Consider the following 22113-nt stretch of genomic DNA (forward strand, 5'->3'; position numbering starts at 1 on the left):
GGTCAGATGTGGAATCATCATTGTTAGTTTGAGTGACTATAGCAAGTTGTTGTGACTTTTATTCCTTCTAGGGACATGACTTCTTGATATCAACAATTCAGTTTTCACTGTAACAATGTTCATTCGTGATATCAACAATTAGATTCTTAATATCAACAATACTATATATTTTTACTAGTAACCACATGGTTGCTGATATAAAAAAAATGTTTTTACTAGTAAGAACCGAATTCTTGATATCAACAATTCCATTTTAACTAGCGAAAATATAATTGTTGATATCAAGAATGAACATTGTTACTAGTGGAAACTGAATTGTTGATATCAAGAAGTCATATCCTGAGATGGAATAAAAGTCACAACGGCTTGCCATAAGTGACAGCCTCTTGCAGATGTCTTCCATAAACGAGGATCAATATTTCTGATGGTGATGATCGATCATCTTGAGCATCCTATGGATCGATCAATGCATCCAGTCTATTTCTGTCACAGAAACGTGATTTTCACTGATGATCTGGAGATGTTTGCAGAAATCCTGCCGCATCTTCACGCATCATCCGCGGCGCATGACGTCATGCAGCGGCGCGAGGATCGGGTTTTGCTCTGGTTTTGTGAATCAATGGTTTCTGCAGTGAAGCACCCTCCTCCTCCTCCTCATCCTCTTCCTCTCTGACGCACATGAGGAGAATCCCAGCGCTCGCGTCATCCGCGCCAGTGGGCGTGGCGTCGCTCCGCTTCATTCATAAACTCCGGCTGCCATTAGGATGAAATGTAACGCGCTGCTGGAGCGTCGTGCCATTGGCGAGCGCTTATAAAGCGTCCCTCACTCGGACAGCATGAATTACAAATAGGTGAGTGACTCCCCGCGTGCACGCGCGCGGTCGTGATGTTTAGCGACACTCGTACTCTGTCCGCCTGCGTTTAACGCGTTTTGTTGGAAATGCAGTGAGCGTGAAGCGCGGCGGCGCGTTTTGCATGCGCTTGCCGTTCATCAATAAATAAACGCGTTTTTTGCGTTCCGATGCGGCGCGTCGCTAATGGAGACGTGTCTGAGATGATTGAAACCTGCGTCGCGTTCGGACCGTTGTGGCGCGTCGCGTCGAGCTCGAGTTATTATGTCAAGCCTCCGGATCAAAATATGAATAATGACGTCAGTCAGCGGCGCGGCATTAACTGTAACAACAAAAGGCTGTTGTGTGAGTTTGATTCAGCATCACTGCATCCTATGATTTATGTAACGCTCCACATACATTCACATCAACACCTCTGAGTTACACAAGAAACTACAGCACATATCGGAGTTTACATTCATTATTTATTCTGAAAGCTCGAATTAATCTAATTAACTTGATAGTGCCACATTCTGAGGTTGATACAAGTCTACAAAATATGTAAAATATATTTATATGTCTGACCCTAGAGCACAAAACCTTAAGCAGCATGGGTATATTCGTAGCAACAGACTTATATATATACATTGTATGTTGCAAAATGATCTATTTTTCTTTTATGCCAAAAAATCATTAGGAATATTAAGATCATGCTCCATGAAGATAATTGTTACATTTCCCACCCTAAATATATCAAAACTTATTTTTGATTAGTAAAAAATGCCTTTCTTACTTTTGCTTTTTGTCTTGTTTCCAGCCAAAATATCTAAGATAAAAACTAGTCAAAATTAAGTGCATTTTAGCTAGAAACAAACTCAATAATCTGCCAATGGGGTAAGAAAAATAATCGTGTTTTCTGTTTGAAATAAGATTTTTTTTGCTTACACCATTGGCAGATTATTTAGCTTTTTCAAAGCAAAAACTCACTTGATTTTGACTTTTTTTTTTTTTTTAAACAAGAACATTTTACTCGACTAGAAAATCCTTCTTGATTTAAGAATGTTTTGATATTTTGGCTGGAAACAAGACAAAAAATCTAAGTAAGAAAAGCATTTTTTTTTTTTTTTTTTTTTTTTTTGCAGTGTAAGAACTTCATTTGGACAACTTTAAAGGTGATTTTCTCAATATTTAGATTTTAATTTTTTTGCACCCTCAGATTCCAGATTTTCAAGTAGTTGTATCTCAGCTGAATATTGTCCTATCCTGACAAAACATACAGCAATGGAAAGCATATTTATTCAGCTCAATTAAAAAAAACCAGACCCTTATGATTGGTTTTGTGGTCCAGGGTCACATATTACTTTTATAATATACACACACATTACTGTGTTATATACATTTAACTAGCTAAGAAAAATTTAATAATTTAAAGATATTTTATAGAGAGAGAGAGAGAGAGAGAGAGAAAGAGAGAGAGAGAGAGAGAGAGACTTGCAACAGTCATCGTGATACATTTTTGCCAATATTTGCACATTTTGAGGTTAATTAAAATGTAAAACAAACAAATAAACAAAAAGATAAATGTAAAAATTAGCTCATTAAATATAAAATACAGATTGTTTTACAGGTTTTTTGTTTTGTGATATTGTGAGTACTTAATGTGGAAAATGACAATTTGACAACAACAGTTTGAATTATTTATAATTATTATTATTCTAGTCATTTATTACTAATCATTTAGAATGTATTATTATTAATTTATTTAAATGTATACATTATCTGAAAGCTGAATAAATGAGCTTTGATGTATGGTTTTTTAGGATAGGACAATATTTGGCTGAGATACAACTATTTGAAAATCTGGAATCTGAGGATATAAAAAAAAAAAAAAAAAAAAAAAAATTATAATAATAAGAAAAACTCCTTTAAAGCTGTCCAAAATAAAATAACCAATATATTGACAAAAACTATAATAATATATTAACAGTTGCAACAGCAGCTATTTAGTTTATGTTAACATACTAAAAAAACTCAAACTAAAACTGAAAATGAATAAAAACTTGTTTTAACATGTTTTTTTTTGTTTTGTTTTTTTAAAAGCAAAAACTACCAAAAATGACAAAACACAAAACAAAATGACTAAAGCTTTAAAATTAATATAAAATACAAAAAAAAAAAAAAAAAAAAATACAATTGAGATTTATACATTATATGAGATAAAAATAAGCTTTCCATTGATGTATGATTTGTTAGGATAGGACAATATGAGATACAACTTGAAAATCTAGAATCTGAGTGTGCAAAAAAATCTAAATATTGAGAAAATCGCTTTTAAAGTTGTCCAAATGAAGTTCTTAGCCATGCATATTACTAATCAAAAATTAAGTTTTAATATATTAAAACTTACAACATATCTTCATGGAACATGATCTTAATATTCTAATGATTTCTGGCATAAATAAAATCATTTTGACCCATACAATGTATTGTTGTCTATTGCCAGAAATATACCTGTGCTACTGAAGACTGGTTTTGTGCTCCAGGGTCACATATATCACATATATCAGGCATTGTGCTCTAGTTTCCTCTATGAATAACCCACATGAGCGCTGTGTGCTGTATTCTGTGTGTATCTGCAGTGTGTGTAGACTCTGCTGTCCTACTTTCTGCAGTTCTCAGCACCGCTGAACGCCACAGCATCCTCCATCAATCCCATAATGCCAGATGACATCAGTGGGCATCTCTGGCTCTCCTGTGTGTGTGAGCTGTAGTTTTCCTCATGAATAATCATGAATAAAGTTTCCCAGCATCACAGATGCACAGGAAGCACAGAGTCACCGGTTAATGGTCAGTGTTTAGAGAGTTAAACAGCTGGAATGAATGCTGAATCAAGCACAGCCGGACTCTAGTCTCAGTTTATGGCCTTTAGTTCACTGGACATGAGTGTAAGTGTGTGTGTGTGTGTGTGTGTGTGTGTGTGTGTGTGTGTGTGTGTGTGTGTGTGTGTGTGTGTGTGTGTGTGTGCGTGTGTGTGTGTGTGTGTGTGTGTGTGTGATCGGTCCTACCGGAGTGTGTCTCAGTCCAGTGCGTTTCGTCCCGTTTGGCTGCAGGACATGCGTCACATGAACAGCCTGTGTGTCATACAAGAGTAATCAAACATAACATTCATTAACATCTGCATGACCTGCAGAAACTCATCAGTATGTATCAGTAATAATCAGCGTTGAGGAAAGTTACTTTTAAAAGTAATGCATTACAATGTTGAGTTACTCCCTAAAAAAGTAACTGATTACGTTACTTGGTTACTTTTTCTGGAAAGTAATGCGTTACGTTACTTTTGCGTTACTTTTTAAATCTGGGCAGGGCTTGCTTGTTTGTTTTTAATCTAAAAAAGCCTCAGGCTTTTGGAAACGAACAGAATAAACCTGGAATCCGAGAGTGCAAAAAAAATCTGAATATTGATAAATGTGCCTTTAAAGTTGTCCAAAATAATAATATATTGATAAAATCTATAATAGCATATCAAGAGTTACCACAGCAGATATTTAGTTTATGTTAAAGTTGTCATCGGATGCAAAACTCACTTTTCCATGTTGTTTGAACATTAATGTGTTGCCAGTTTGTGAACACAACCACCCTACAATGATACAAATCCACTCAGTGGTATTTTTTAAATCTTTAAATGTAACATCCTCTTTTTAAAATCATTCTCAGCTTCTTGTGGGTGTGACGTCACACAGACAGAGGCCCCTCCCACAAGAGTTGATTGACATGAGCATCTCAGATTGAGCGATTGAGGTGTTCTGTTGTTGGATGTAATCCTGAACACAGCAGGATTAATGTTACTTTTGGTTTGAAATGGAAAGCGCTCGTATGAATCGGTTCTGATGCAGCTTCACCCACAGCAGAAGTGAGGAGAAGGGTTTTTATGCATCTTTGCAAATGGTGTTTCTTAATAATGTGCTTGTTGGCAAGTTTCGCCACTAAATGCAGATAAAGTAAACATCACGGCTCACAGAGAGGGGCGGGGCAAGCAGAGCTCATTTGCACTTAAAGGGACCGTGCAATAAAATGAGTTGAGTTTTTGCAGAGCTGATTTTGACAAGGTAAAAGGGTGTTTTTTACACTACTAGTGAGAATTTTTAACCAAAGTATTTATAGACTTTCCATTAAGATCCTAAAGAATCATATCAACTCGTGGAAAATGGGCATCCGATGACCCCTTTAAAACACTAACTCAAGCTGAAAATGAATAAAAACTAGATGTTTTTTTTCTTTAAAAAAATAAAAACTACTAAAAATGACAAAACAAAACAAAATGACTAAAACTTTAAAATGAAAATTAAAACAACAACAAAAAATAAAAATAAAACAATGGTAAACTGACATCTATAAATACTGATAAACCAGCTTTCCATTGATGTATGGTTTGTTAGGACAGTATTTGAAAATCTGGAATTTAAGAGGGGGCAAAAAATCCAAATATTGAGAAAATCGCCGTTAAAGTTGTCCAAAATAACCAATATACTGACAAAAACTATAATAATATATCAACAGTTGCCACAGCAGCTATTTAGTTTATGTTAAAACACTAAAATAACTAAAACTCAGACTAAAACTGAAAATGAATAAAAACTTTTTTTTAAAGCAAAACCTTCTAAAAATGACAAAACAAAATGACTAAAATTTTACTCATTTTAAAAATTTTACTAAACAAAAAATATATTTAAAAAATCTAGTTCAAAAGATTAACAAAAGCTGTAAAAGTATATAAATAATACAAGTTTAAAAGGCATGTGTTGTTCTGCAGTGAATGTTGCTGAGTCAGCGCTCTGGGGTCCTGATGATGGACGAGCGTCTGTCCGTCTGACTGCCTGACATTTTCTCTTGTGTTTCTCACAGGCGTCTCACACACGCTTTTGGACCATGAGTGATGAGTCTCCGTTACAGACGCGCCTCACTACTGTGAGTACAACTATTGGAGACACACACACTTTACCAGAGTTACATGGGACACAAATGTCCAAAATACTTTAACATTTACAAAAATTCTGGTGTCTATTTTTGGTGTAAAGTTTGGGATCAGTAAGATTTTTTATGTTTTTAAAAAAGTATCTTATGCTCATCGAATTTCCATTTATTTGGTCAAAAATACAGAAAAAGGTAATATTATTGCAATTCAAAATAACATTTTTTTTATATTATAATATACTTTGAAATACAATTTATTTCTGTGATGCAAATCTGAATTTTCATCAGTCTTTAGTTTTCTAATCATTCATGATTTATTACTTTTATTATCAACGTTTGGAAATAATGTTGGTGCTGCTTTTTTTTTGGAATCTCTGATATATTTTTTCAGGATTCTTTGATGAATAAAAAGTTAAAAAGAAAAGCATTTATTCAAAATAGAAATATTTTCTAACAATAGAAGTCTTTACTATCACTTTTTATTAATTTAACACATCCTTGCTGAATAAAAGTATTCATTTCTTTCAAAGAGAGGAAGAAAGAAAAAATTACCGACCCCAAACTTTCAACGAAGTGTTTGTTACAAAAGTTTTCTATTTAAAAATAAATGCTGTTTTTTTAAATGTTTTATTTATCAAAGAATCTTAAAAAAAAGCAGCACAAGTGTTTCCAACACTGATAATAAATCAGTATATCAGAATGATTTCTGAAGGATCATGTGACACTGAAGACTGCAGTAATGATGCTGAAAAATCAGTTTTGCATCACAGGAATAAATTATATTTTAAAGTATAGTAAAATAGAAAACCACTATTTTAAATTGCAGTAACATTTCACAATATTACATTTTTTGTCTGTATTTTTAATCAAATAAACACAGCCTTGATGAGCAGAAAAGTCTCCTTTGAAAAGCATTTAAAATCTTTTGAGCGGCAGTGCCATAAACTAGAATAAGAAGCTTTTAATAGGATTTTATAGCAGCAGCTGAATTATGATTTCACTGAAAACAAAACCATCTTCTGTTCAGCTGGCAGGTTGCTTTATTAGAACTGCAACCCATGTTATTTTTTTATTTATTTATTTATTCTTTTTATAAATAATGCAATTATTGTAAATGTGTCTTCATTTCCCTCATAGAAATAATAATTGGGTAACTTTGGTAAAGGAGCCTCTGTTTTTTCGCAGTTTTCCTGCAGAAACACTTGACTAGAAACTGCAGACGAGGTGTTTTTCTGTGTCTTTTGGCATTTCTCTGTTTGGAAACACACTCGAACTCAGTGAGAGAAAATCTGTTTGTTTCCACATTTATTCTCTGTGGACAAGAAAAACACGAACAGCTTGTGTTATTGGGTGTGTTCAAAATCACGTCACCTGCTCGATATACCACACCATTCACCACAGACACAGAAATACATCAAACAAATCAGTATAGATCCGACTCTGATGCTCTGAGAGTGAAATAACTATACACATGAATGATTACAGACTGAACTTTTGTTTACATTGGTAAAGCTTGTGTATGTTAAGGTAATATATATATGATTACAAAAATAGTAAAAACTGTGATATTGTGAAATATTATTACAATTTAAAATTTATTACTGCAGTCTTCAGTGTCACATGATCCTTCAGAAATCATTCTAATATACTGATTTCCTGCATTTATTTGAATAAAAAGAGTAAAAAATCTGAAATAATATTATAGTGTAAATCAGCTGTTTTCTATGTGAATATCTTATAGAATGTAATTTATTTATTTGATCAAAGCTAGATTTTTCAGCTTGTTCTTGTTTTACACGATCCTTCAGAAATCATTCTAATTTGCTGATTTACTGTATTTATTTGATTAAAATACAACAAAAAATTTGAAATATTATTATAGTGTAAAACAGCTGTTTTCTATGTGAATATCTGTTAAAATCTAATTTATTTCTGTGATGCGCAGCTTAATTTTCAGCATCATTACTGCAGTCTTCAGTATCACATGATCCTTTAAAAATCATTCTAATATACTGATTTCCTGCGTGTATTTGATTAAAAATACATTTAAAAAATCTAAAATATTATTCTAGTGTAAAATAACAGTTTCTATCTAAATCTATGTTAAAATGTAATTTATTTCTGTGATCAAAGCTGAATTTTCAGCATCTTTACTCCAGTCTTCAGTGTCACATGATCCTTCAGATATCATTCTAATATGCTGATTTGCTGCACAACAAACATTTCTGATTATTATCAATGTTGAAAACAGTTTTGCTGCAAAATATTTTTGAATATTTTAAAATATTTATTCTAAATGGCAGTGGTTTCCACAAAAATATTGTGCAGCAAAGACTGGAGGTCTGAAGACTGGAGTAATGATGCTGAAAATTCAGCTTTGATCACAGAAATAAATTACATTCTAACAGATATTCACATAGAAAACAGCTGTTTTACACTAGAATAATATTTCAGATTTTTTTACTGTATTTTTAATCAAATAAATTCTAAGAATATTTCAGTGTTTTTAAAATATTGTGATCAAATAAACGCAGCCTTGGTGAGCAGAAGAAACGTCTTTCGGAAACATAATAAATCGTCATTATTCCACTCCATGAGGCTGATCTGAGGTCAGTGGAGTTTGACCTGCTGCAGGTGAGGAAGCTCCTCAGGTGAGGGAGGGGCTGCAGGGATGCTGTTGCCATGGAGACACAGACGGACAGATTCACCTGACAAAGGGAAACCCCTCACAGGACGTCTGTTTGTGTCTCAATGCTGCACACTAATTAGTTTACATGGAGCACGGATGGAAAATCTCCATAAGCACATGCACTTAATGTTTGTCTGCTTCGCACACACTCTTGCATATGTAGTTAACAGGGACTCTCCAGAGGTGTAATGTTTTTTTTCTACTGTTCAAACGCGCAGAGTGTTCTTCACAACGTCCGCATAATGATAAGCAGCTCGTAAACTTCAGCTGAAGCTGATTTTATATGAGCTATATATAGGTGGACACTCTTGAGACTCCTCTACTGCCTCGTTCTTATCAGAAAATGAGAAAAATAATAATTGCAACATCGTAAATAATGATAGCGGCATGAACGTTCAGTTGCATATTTAAATGTAGAGAGAACCTGCATAGCTGTACATTTAAATGCTGACAGCTAAACGCTAGCATAACGTGTTTAGGCTAACGTTAGCTAGGCTAGCAATACTTCTCTTCAAGGATATCTTATTCTTGATCATCAGTAACCTGCATTCATAGTCATGAACACATTTTTAAAATCTTGTGATATTTTAAAACCTTTATTATTTTTCAACTCCACAGCTGTGCAATAAAATTCACCTCAAAGACTCACTTTTTATTCATAAAGACCATGGAAAAAAAAAAAAAAATCACAGAAAACGTCTTTTTAAGATGAAAATAACATGAAATTAACAATATAACCAGAAGATGGCAGCAGAGGATCAATCATTGGCTGCAGCTGCCATTTCCTAGTTTTCAAGATGTCTTTTTGATTAATTATAAAAATACTCATATAATAAATTGTAGTACTTTTACCGCACTGAAGTATACAGTGTAGCAAGTGCAGAAAGTCATATAAATAAATAAATAAGCTCAGACACAAACAGCCTATAAGGTGAATTATTGAAATACTTATATATAGTTCACTACAAATTAAATAAGTTCAATATTAATGATATAAGAATTAAATAATGCACTCATCGATATGAATTTGAAATATTTGATATCATTTAATTATATAACTATGGCTTTTAAGCTTTATCTTGAAGTGTAAAAGTTCTTATATAGTCTATATTTAACCAACACAATCTTGTTACTGCTGTAGTTTTGTGACTGAATTTAGTCTGAATCATTTAATGCACTTTTTTTTGGCATCAGTTTGTCAGATGTTTCGTCCGGTTATTACTGTCAATCATAGCATGGACTTATGCATATTTAGCCGATTTACTCATATTTTTTACTATTTTTTAACCTCACATTTGTCATTCTTGAAACGGGTTACATTCTTAAGATAAAAATGACATTAAATGACCCATATAACCAGAAGATGGCAGCAGAGGATCACTCATTGGCTGCAGCTGCCATTATAGTTTTTCAAGATGTCTTTTCGATTTATTTTAAAATTACTGGTATAATAAATTGTAGGACTTTTACCGCACTGAAGTATATAATGTTGCAAGTGGGCCACAAACATTCATTGCCAAAAAAGCTGGCTGATCACAGAGTGCTGTATCCAAGCATGTTAACAGAAAGTTGAGTTGAAGGAAAAAGAAAAAGATGCACAAACAATCAAGAGAACCGCAGCCTTGGCAGGCTTGTCAAGCAAAATCAATTCAAGAATCCACTGTATTTTTTGAATCACGCGTCAAACTCTGCCTTCATTTTCAGCGCTTCCACAGACTTTTCACCTGGGAATGGGGCCACTGGTTTCTCAGCTGAAAAACTTTGGGTAACTGGGAGATGAATGAAGTCTTGCTTTTGCACCTGTCTTACAAGCAGTGCTAGTTTCACCTCAAAAGGGTCATTTTGTCATCGCTCTGAATGTTTTAGCTGGCTCGCGCATCGCCTGTTCGATTGCGATGACACATTATGTTGATTGTACCATTTTGTTGGTGAGTTTAACAAATAATTAGGCTATGTTAATAACTAAGGGAAATTTTAGTTTGAAAGTCAACCTTTATTATCAAATACCGATATGATATAAGTAAAACATATATTTAAAATTTTTCATTTTTCATTTTCAAAATATGTCTCTGGCATTGTTCAGAGGGCCGGTCCAAATGTGGGGGCTGGCCGCATTCGGCCCCCGGTCCTTAGTTTGGGGACCCCTGTTTTAGACAAACAAAACTTTTCTTGGATTGTGAATGGATTATGTAGAGAAAACAGGCACAGTACTCTTGAGCGGAAATGACTGAGCCGGCTCGTCTAAACAAGGAAGCAATCCGTGCACATGATCAATTTGACATTTGGTGGAAAAAAAAGACATTTGGTTTATGGGGCCACAGGAAGTATTAACCTCATAAACCATGTTTACATTGTACTACCCATGTCATTTCACAAATTTGTGTCCACATAAACCATAAATCCATAAACCATACCAACACACACACACACACACACGCACACACACACACACACACACACACACACACACACACACACACACACACACACACACACACACACACACACACAGGAGGAGCTGCAGTAAATGCGTCGTGGCTCAAGGCTTTATTCCGTCTCTAATTTTAGCGCTCGTGTCCTCGTTTCTCATTCAGAGACACAGAAACCGAAGTGTAGAGTTTTGATTATGAAGAGACTGGTTCTTACAGTCAGCACTAATTAATCAATCATCTCTCTCAGAGTTAATTGTATTATCCAGAGCTGCTGAGAGACTCTCGACTGACTGCAGTTTTAATGCGGTACATCCTGCTCACGGACCGCACACATTAGTAATGTGTCTGATACATATTTAATAAGTATCTTACGGTAAATCAGCACTGTCTCTTTGTTTAATCAGACGTCCCCTTTTTAGTTATTTCCTATAAAACTTACATTTTTAAAATTGTTTTTTTTTTTTCTTTCTATGAAGCACTTTGAATTTCCACTGTGTATGAAATGTTAATTATTTATTTATAAAGCACAACACCCAGTAAACACAAGTTATCTGTCATCATTCACTGTCATTCAAACCTGTGTGACTTTTGCTTCTGTGAAACATGAAAGATGATATTTAAAGGAACCAAACAACTTTGGACCCCATTGACTTTCATTATATGGACAAACACTGAGAAAGTCCCAGTTTGAACGACAGGAATAAATGAAGACAGAATGAACATTCATGGGTGAAACTATTTCTTTGATGCATTCACAGCATTAGTGGCTTAATTATGGTTATAGTTATAATAAATGTGACCCTGGACCCCCAAACCAGTCATGAGGTTCAATATATTATACAGTAGCTGAATAAATAAGCTTTCCATTCCATTGATGTATGTTTTTTTAGAATAGGACAATATTTGCCTGAGATACAACTATTTCAAAATCTGAGCAAATAAAATCTAAATTTTGTGAAAATCTCCTTTAAAGTTGTCCAAATGAAATACGGCATTGAATATTACTAATCAAAAATTAGGTTTTGATATTTTTACGGTTGGAAACTGACAAAATATCTTCAAGGAAGATGACATACTTATGATGTTTGGCATAAAATTGATCATTTTGACCCGTGCAATGCATTTTTGGCTATTGCTACAAATAAGACGAATATTTTACAAAGTCAGGAGTAAATAAAGAGAGAATAAACATTTATGGGTAAAACTATTCTTTTAATCTATTCACAGCATTAGTGGCATAATTATGGTTGATTTATAGTAAATAGAAAAATAACACTATTATTACGACAAAATTCATCAATTATGAAACTAATTCAGTTGAATCTCTTGTGCTCCTATTACTTTGTGTAGTTCTGTATTTTAATGTTTACTGTTTTAACATTGTACTTCTAAATAATTATCTGTGGTTACCGACACATTATGGTTTAGACTTAACATTTTCGCATGCGTTTTCCAGTTTCGTTTCATCTTCGTCATCCTTTCCTATTAAAATGCTACGGATGCGAATTTTTTTATGAAAGACAAGAAAGAAAAATTATATAACGTGCAAGAGACACATCTAAACAACATTTTGATGTGTCATCCTTTCCTAGTAAAATGCTTGCTACAGATGTGAAAATGCAGAAAATTTAATCTGATCTGATTTTTTTCTGAGGCAGACTGTAAACATGTGTGTTTTTTTAAAACATGCAAGAATGTCAGACTCAGTGTGCAAAGACCTTTCCAATCATTGCATTACACACAAGTATACATTTTTAGTCAGCTCTTACGGTCCTTGAGATTCGAACCCATGATGCATGATGGTGTGCTTTGGTTCAGCCTCACGTCTCTGATCGAGTCACTAAAGGAACAACTCATGATTCTGAATCAGACGAGCAGAAGCACAGAGATCTGAGAGATGCGTTTATGAGACACTGATGTGTGTGTGTTCAGGACGTGCCGCTGGCGTCCGGCTCTCAGGAGAACTACGTCCTGCTGCTGGTCCTGCTGTGTGTGTTCGCCGGCGGGACGCTGGTCCTCCTGGCCATGCTGCTGGTCTTCTGTCACCGCTGCTGTCGAGCAGAACGACGCTACTCCAGGTGAGGGACGTTCACATCTCCAAACCTAAAAAAACTCCAAACCTTAAATACTGTTTGTGCTTCACAGTTCAATATATCTCAGATGCTTCTGTTCATCGTGCTGGTGTTGTTTGTTTGGTGTTCAGAGCCAGTGATGACCTGGAGAAAACCAACACCACATACGTAGAGGAGAGTCAGCCGACGCAAGGTGAGGCCAAGCCAAGCCTTCAGTTACAGTGCCTTGCGAAAGTATTCATTTTTTTTTTTTCACATTTTGTTTTGTTGCAGCATTATGTTAAACTGCTTTAAATGAGTTTTCCCCCACATCAGTTTACACTCCATACACCATAATAATGACAAAGCAAAAACCAGACAAATTTGACAAATGCATTAAAAATCAAACATTGAAATAAGTAGATTGCATTAGTATTCATCCCCTTAACTCAGTCCATAGTTGAAGCAGCTTTACAGCCTCAAGTGTTTTTGGGTCTGATGTGACCATCTTTGCACATCTGCATTTGGCAATTATCTGCCATTCTTTGCCTCACCTTTTCACCTCTCCATCTCTGTCAGCTTGGACATTTTCTAGAGTCCTAGTTGTTCCAGTCGTCTTCCATTATGGAGAATGCTTCTGTCAACCTTCAATGCAGCAGATTTGTTTCTGAACTCTTCTCTAGATCATCGCCTTAACGCAAGTCTGTCACTGAGCTCTACAGGCAGTTATCTTGGTTTTTGCTCTGATCTGCATTTTCAGCTGTTAGACCTTTTCTGAGAGGTGTGTGTCTTTCTAAATCAGACTCATTCAAATGAATTTGCCACAGTTTAACTCCACTCCAAGTGTAGGAACATCTAGAAGCAATATGATGCTCCTGAGATACATTTCCAGTGTCCCAGAAAGGTCGGGATCTTTTCAGTTTTTTATTTCTAATAAATTTGCACAAATGTTAAAAACCTATTTTTTGCTTTGCCATTATGGAGTAGGGAGTGTAGAGTGATGTGGGAAAAAAGTAATTTAAAGTAGTTGAACATAAGGAAGCAAAATAACAAAATGTGAAAAAAAATGAAGGAGTATGATTAATTACCCAAGACACTGTAAGAGATTAGCTCATTAAGATTGGTCAGTTTTATTCAATTAATAGATTTACATGTCAACGAGTTTTGTTCGATTAACCCTCCCATGCTCTTCGGTCACTTTTGACTGAAAAATGTTACATTTTGAATGTTTTTAAAAATCGTAGCTTTATTGGAATGGTACGAAACTTGGTGACTTTACTGGCACTTTGTATGTGAACTCAGAAAAAAATGAGGGCATGAATCAAAGAACCTAAGTGGTTGTAAAAAAAAAATAGTCAAACTTGTGGTCTTCGCATTCAAAAATGACCAAAATAGGAATTAAATGGGAAATGGACAAAAAATACGAAAGTACTGAATTTTTTGTGCGAACAATCTACAAATCCGCCACAATGCAAAAACAAGTCCACAGAAATGAAGGGGTGAAACTCTAAAACATCAAGAGTGCAAAATCAACACATACACAATTATACACACACACACACACACACACACACACACACACACACACACACACACACACACACACACACACACACACACACACACACACACACACACACACACACACACACACACACACACACACACACACACACACACACACACACACACAAATGAATTGCTACAGCTATAACCATATAGCATTTTGAGTCAGAAGGCTGAAATAAGAGGTTGAAACTAGACATTCCTGTTCATTTTGTTACTTTCATTATAAAGTTTTAATGTTTTGTGTAACAAAATGCTTTCACTGTGTTCAGGTTTGTCTGTTGTAATAATGCTGCAAAACCTGACACTTCAAACCAACATTTCAAACAAAGAAATCTAAATATATATCCAAATCCACAACTTAATAAAAATAAGTATTTATGTCTAAAATCAACTAGAAAATGTATAGGCCTTTTATATGGAGCTATATAGGAATCTAATGGCTAAACTATGGAATTGCAGATGTTTTTCTTATTCTACTCCTTAAAGATGTAAGATTTTTTTTTATCATTTTCAATGGGGGAAAAAAAAAATCATAATTATTACATAAATATCAAGTAGTACCATGAAATTCTCTCAAAATACAAAAAAAAAAAAAAAACATTATTGAACAAAAATATATTACATTGATTTTACTGGGGGAAAAGTTCAATTTCAGGTGTCCAGACCACAATTCTCCCAAATGAGAACCACCAGAGGGTTAAGAAATTTAAACAGCAGTTTTGTTCAATGAATTGAGTTAAAAATCAATCATTTTTGTTTGATTATTATATTTAAACAGGTTCATTTAATTATGAGATTGGTCAGTTTTGTTTGATTAAGAGATTTAAATGTCAGCTGGGTTTGTTCAAAGTGTGAGTATGTGATTCTCAAAATGTTATAAATGAATATATGATTGGTTGAGAGATGCAGATGAGAAGTCTGATGGTCAGATGCGCGCTTCAGTGTTAGTAATTAAGATATTTAGCTAAAGGTCAAAATTCTCCAAAACCATTAATAAAGATACAATCATTGTCTTAAGTAAAAATAGCTGTTTTTCAAAAAGCCTGATGTGAGTTTAAAATGTGGATTACCATCATTTCTGTTTTCTTCAGACGTCACCATCAGACTCGAGAGCGGCGAGTCGCTGTCCACTTCCAGCTGTCATGGCAATACAGACGCGGATCACTTCCTGTCTGCTTCGGTCACCGGACGACGGGTGTCTTTCAACGAGGCCGCCATTTATGAGCAGAGCGCCAAAGACCAGGAGAAAGGGCGAAGGTCAGACACACTCACGTTGATTGATTTCGTTTGATTAACAGATTCAAACATTGTTTTGTTTTGTTCGATTAAGAGATTCAAATATGGACTGGTTTTGTTCAAATAACATTTAAATATCCGGTTTTGTTCAATTAACTGTCTTCGATGTTGATTGATTTTGTTTGATCAACAGATTCAAACATTGTTTGGTTTTGTTCGATTAAGAGATTCAAAAATGGACTGGTTTTGTTCAAATAACATTTAAATATCCGGTTTTGTTCAATTAACTGTCTTCGATGTTGATTGATTTTGTTTGATCAACAGATTCAAACATTGTTTGGTTTTGTTCGATTAAGAGATTCAAATATGGACTGGTTTTGTTCAAATAACATTTAAATATCCGGTTTTGTTCAATTAACTGTCTTCGATGTTGATTGATTTTGTTTGATCAACAGATTCAAACATTGTTTGGTTTTGTTCGATTAAGAGATTCAAAAATGGACTGGTTTTGTTCAGATAACATTTAAATATCCGGTTTTGTTCAATTAACTCTTCGATGTTGATTGATTTTGTTTGATTTACAGATTCAAACATTGTTTGGTTTTGTTTAAGAGATTCAAATGTGGGCTGGTTTTGTTCAAATAACATTTAAATATCCGGTTTTGTTCAATTAACTCTTCGATGTTGATTGATTTTGTTTGATTTACAGATTCAAACATTGTTTGGTTTTGTTTAAGAGATTCAAATGTGGGCTGGTTTTGTTCAAATAACATTTAAATATCCGGTTTTGTTCAATTAACTCTTCGATTTTGATTGATTTTGTTTGATCAACAGATTCAAACATTGTTTGGTTTTGTTCGATTAAGAGATTCAAATATGGACTGGTTTTGTTCAAATAACATTTAAATATCCGGTTTTGTTCAATTAACTGTCTTCGATGTTGATTGATTTTGTTTGATCAACAGATTCAAACATTGTTTGGTTTTGTTCGATTAAGAGATTCAAAAATGGACTGGTTTTGTTCAGATAACATTTAAATATCCGGTTTTGTTCAATTAACTCTTCGATGTTGATTGATTTTGTTTGATTTACAGATTCAAACATTGTTTGGTTTTGTTTAAGAGATTCAAATGTGGGCTGGTTTTGTTCAAATAACATTTAAATATCCGGTTTTGTTCAATTAACTGTCTTCGATGTTGATTGATTTTGTTTGATCAACAGATTCAAACATTGTTTGGTTTTGTTCGATTAAGAGATTCAAATATGGACTGGTTTTGTTCAAATAACATTTAAATATCCGGTTTTGTTCAATTAACTGTCTTCGATGTTGATTGATTTTGTTTGATCAACAGATTCAAACATTGTTTGGTTTTGTTCGATTAAGAGATTCAAAAATGGACTGGTTTTGTTCAGATAACATTTAAATATCCGGTTTTGTTCAATTAACTCTTCGATTTTGATTGATTTTGTTTGATCAACAGATTCAAACATTGTTTGGTTTTGTTCGATTAAGAGATTCAAATATGGACTGGTTTTGTTCAGATAACATTTAAATATCCGGTTTTGTTCAATTAACTCTTCGATGTTGATTGATTTTGCTTGATTTACAGATTCAAACATTGTTTGGTTTGTTTAAGAGATTCAAATATGGACTGGTTTTGTTAAAATAACATTTAAATATCCGGTTTTGTTCAATTAACTGTCTTCGATGTTGATTGATTTTGTTTGATCAACAGATTCAAACGTTGTTTGGTTTTGTTCGATTAAGAGATTCAAATGTGGACTGGTTTTGTTAAAATAACATTTAAATATCCGGTTTTGTTCAATTAACTCTTCGATGTTGATTGATTTTGCTTGATTTACAGATTCAAACATTGTTTGGTTTTGTTTAAGAGATTCAAATGTGGGCTGGTTTTGTTCAAATAACATTTAAATATCCGGTTTTGTTCAATTAACTGTCTTCGATGTTGATTGATTTTGTTTGATCAACAGATTCAAACATTGTTTGGTTTTGTTCGATTAAGAGATTCAAATATGGACTGGTTTTGTTCAAATAACATTTAAATATCCGGTTTTGTTCAATTAACTGTCTTCGATGTTGATTGATTTTGTTTGATCAACAGATTCAAACATTGTTTGGTTTTGTTCGATTAAGAGATTCAAAAATGGACTGGTTTTGTTCAGATAACATTTAAATATCCGGTTTTGTTCAATTAACTCTTCGATTTTGATTGATTTTGTTTGATCAACAGATTCAAACATTGTTTGGTTTTGTTCGATTAAGAGATTCAAATATGGACTGGTTTTGTTCAAATAACATTTAAATATCCGGTTTTGTTCAATTAACTGTCTTCGATGTTGATTGATTTTGTTTGATCAACAGATTCAAACATTGTTTGGTTTTGTTCGATTAAGAGATTCAAAAATGGACTGGTTTTGTTCAGATAACATTTAAATATCCGGTTTTGTTCAATTAACTCTTCGATGTTGATTGATTTTGTTTGATTTACAGATTCAAACATTGTTTGGTTTTGTTTAAGAGATTCAAATGTGGGCTGGTTTTGTTCAAATAACATTTAAATATCCGGTTTTGTTCAATTAACTGTCTTCGATGTTGATTGATTTTGTTTGATCAACAGATTCAAACATTGTTTGGTTTTGTTCGATTAAGAGATTCAAATATGGACTGGTTTTGTTCAAATAACATTTAAATATCCGGTTTTGTTCAATTAACTGTCTTCGATGTTGATTGATTTTGTTTGATCAACAGATTCAAACATTGTTTGGTTTTGTTCGATTAAGAGATTCAAAAATGGACTGGTTTTGTTCAGATAACATTTAAATATCCGGTTTTGTTCAATTAACTCTTCGATTTTGATTGATTTTGTTTGATCAACAGATTCAAACATTGTTTGGTTTTGTTCGATTAAGAGATTCAAATATGGACTGGTTTTGTTCAGATAACATTTAAATATCCGGTTTTGTTCAATTAACTCTTCGATTTTGATTGATTTTGTTTGATCAACAGATTCAAACATTGTTTGGTTTTGTTCGATTAAGAGATTCAAATATGGACTGGTTTTGTTCAAATAACATTTAAATATCCGGTTTTGTTCAATTAACTGTCTTCGATGTTGATTGATTTTGTTTGATCAACAGATTCAAACATTGTTTGGTTTTGTTCGATTAAGAGATTCAAAAATGGACTGGTTTTGTTCAGATAACATTTAAATATCCGGTTTTGTTCAATTAACTCTTCGATGTTGATTGATTTTGTTTGATTTACAGATTCAAACATTGTTTGGTTTTGTTTAAGAGATTCAAATGTGGGCTGGTTTTGTTCAAATAACATTTAAATATCCGGTTTTGTTCAATTAACTGTCTTCGATGTTGATTGATTTTGTTTGATCAACAGATTCAAACATTGTTTGGTTTTGTTCGATTAAGAGATTCAAATATGGACTGGTTTTGTTCAAATAACAGTTTTGTTCAATTAACTGTCTTCGATGTTGATTGATTTTGTTTGATCAACAGATTCAAACATTGTTTGGTTTTGTTCGATTAAGAGATTCAAAAATGGACTGGTTTTGTTCAGATAACATTTAAATATCCGGTTTTGTTCAATTAACTCTTCGATTTTGATTGATTTTGTTTGATCAACAGATTCAAACATTGTTTGGTTTTGTTCGATTAAGAGATTCAAATATGGACTGGTTTTGTTCAAATAACATTTAAATATCCGGTTTTGTTCAATTAACTGTCTTCGATGTTGATTGATTTTGTTTGATCAACAGATTCAAACATTGTTTGGTTTTGTTCGATTAAGAGATTCAAAAATGGACTGGTTTTGTTCAGATAACATTTAAATATCCGGTTTTGTTCAATTAACTCTTCGATTTTGATTGATTTTGTTTGATCAACAGATTCAAACATTGTTTGGTTTTGTTCGATTAAGAGATTCAAATATGGACTGGTTTTGTTCAGATAACATTTAAATATCCGGTTTTGTTCAATTAACTCTTCGATTTTGATTGATTTTGTTTGATCAACAGATTCAAACATTGTTTGGTTTTGTTCGATTAAGAGATTCAAATATGGACTGGTTTTGTTCAAATAACATTTAAATATCCGGTTTTGTTCAATTAACTGTCTTCGATGTTGATTGATTTTGTTTGATCAACAGATTCAAACATTGTTTGGTTTTGTTCGATTAAGAGATTCAAAAATGGACTGGTTTTGTTCAGATAACATTTAAATATCCGGTTTTGTTCAATTAACTCTTCGATGTTGATTGATTTTGCTTGATTTACAGATTCAAACATTGTTTGGTTTTGTTTAAGAGATTCAAATGTGGGCTGGTTTTGTTCAAATAACATTTAAATATCCGGTTTTGTTCAATTAACTGTCTTCGATGTTGATTGATTTTGTTTGATCAACAGATTCAAACATTGTTTGGTTTTGTTCGATTAAGAGATTCAAATATGGACTGGTTTTGTTCAAATAACATTTAAATATCCGGTTTTGTTCAATTAACTGTCTTCGATGTTGATTGATTTTGTTTGATCAACAGATTCAAACATTGTTTGGTTTTGTTCGATTAAGAGATTCAAAAATGGACTGGTTTTGTTCAGATAACATTTAAATATCCGGTTTTGTTCAATTAACTCTTCGATTTTGATTGATTTTGTTTGATCAACAGATTCAAACATTGTTTGGTTTTGTTCGATTAAGAGATTCAAATATGGACTGGTTTTGTTCAAATAACATTTAAATATCCGGTTTTGTTCAATTAACTGTCTTCGATGTTGATTGATTTTGTTTGATCAACAGATTCAAACATTGTTTGGTTTTGTTCGATTAAGAGATTCAAAAATGGACTGGTTTTGTTCAGATAACATTTAAATATCCGGTTTTGTTCAATTAACTCTTCGATGTTGATTGATTTTGTTTGATTTACAGATTCAAACATTGTTTGGTTTTGTTTAAGAGATTCAAATGTGGGCTGGTTTTGTTCAAATAACATTTAAATATCCGGTTTTGTTCAATTAACTGTCTTCGATGTTGATTGATTTTGTTTGATCAACAGATTCAAACATTGTTTGGTTTTGTTCGATTAAGAGATTCAAATATGGACTGGTTTTGTTCAAATAACATTTAAATATCCGGTTTTGTTCAATTAACTGTCTTCGATGTTGATTGATTTTGTTTGATCAACAGATTCAAACATTGTTTGGTTTTGTTCGATTAAGAGATTCAAAAATGGACTGGTTTTGTTCAGATAACATTTAAATATCCGGTTTTGTTCAATTAACTCTTCGATTTTGATTGATTTTGTTTGATCAACAGATTCAAACATTGTTTGGTTTTGTTCGATTAAGAGATTCAAATATGGACTGGTTTTGTTCAGATAACATTTAAATATCCGGTTTTGTTCAATTAACTCTTCGATTTTGATTGATTTTGTTTGATCAACAGATTCAAACATTGTTTGGTTTTGTTCGATTAAGAGATTCAAATATGGACTGGTTTTGTTCAAATAACATTTAAATATCCGGTTTTGTTCAATTAACTGTCTTCGATGTTGATTGATTTTGTTTGATCAACAGATTCAAACATTGTTTGGTTTTGTTCGATTAAGAGATTCAAAAATGGACTGGTTTTGTTCAGATAACATTTAAATATCCGGTTTTGTTCAATTAACTCTTCGATGTTGATTGATTTTGTTTGATTTACAGATTCAAACATTGTTTGGTTTTGTTTAAGAGATTCAAATGTGGGCTGGTTTTGTTCAAATAACATTTAAATATCCGGTTTTGTTCAATTAACTGTCTTCGATGTTGATTGATTTTGTTTGATCAACAGATTCAAACATTGTTTGGTTTTGTTCGATTAAGAGATTCAAATATGGACTGGTTTTGTTCAAATAACAGTTTTGTTCAATTAACTGTCTTCGATGTTGATTGATTTTGTTTGATCAACAGATTCAAACATTGTTTGGTTTTGTTCGATTAAGAGATTCAAAAATGGACTGGTTTTGTTCAGATAACATTTAAATATCCGGTTTTGTTCAATTAACTCTTCGATTTTGATTGATTTTGTTTGATCAACAGATTCAAACATTGTTTGGTTTTGTTCGATTAAGAGATTCAAATATGGACTGGTTTTGTTCAAATAACATTTAAATATCCGGTTTTGTTCAATTAACTGTCTTCGATGTTGATTGATTTTGTTTGATCAACAGATTCAAACATTGTTTGGTTTTGTTCGATTAAGAGATTCAAAAATGGACTGGTTTTGTTCAGATAACATTTAAATATCCGGTTTTGTTCAATTAA

General features: G+C 33.1%; 1 protein-coding gene across 1 annotated transcript in view; it reads left to right on the plus strand.

Annotated features, from left to right (window-relative positions):
* The first annotated feature begins 399 nt into the window (after positions 1-399).
* cbarpa (CACN subunit beta associated regulatory protein a) overlaps positions 400-22113 on the plus strand; it is a 44021-nt gene continuing 22307 nt past the window's right edge. Inside the window, exons 1-5 of the mRNA XM_073848410.1 lie at positions 400-851; positions 5733-5795; positions 12855-13000; positions 13126-13187; positions 15634-15799. Coding sequence (XP_073704511.1) covers positions 5757-5795; positions 12855-13000; positions 13126-13187; positions 15634-15799 — 413 coding nt within the window. The 5' untranslated portion in view covers positions 400-851; positions 5733-5756. The remainder of the gene's footprint in view (positions 852-5732; positions 5796-12854; positions 13001-13125; positions 13188-15633; positions 15800-22113) is intronic.

This window comes from Garra rufa, chromosome 10 (assembly GCF_049309525.1).
Source record: "Garra rufa chromosome 10, GarRuf1.0, whole genome shotgun sequence".
Lineage (NCBI taxonomy): Eukaryota > Metazoa > Chordata > Actinopteri > Cypriniformes > Cyprinidae > Garra > Garra rufa.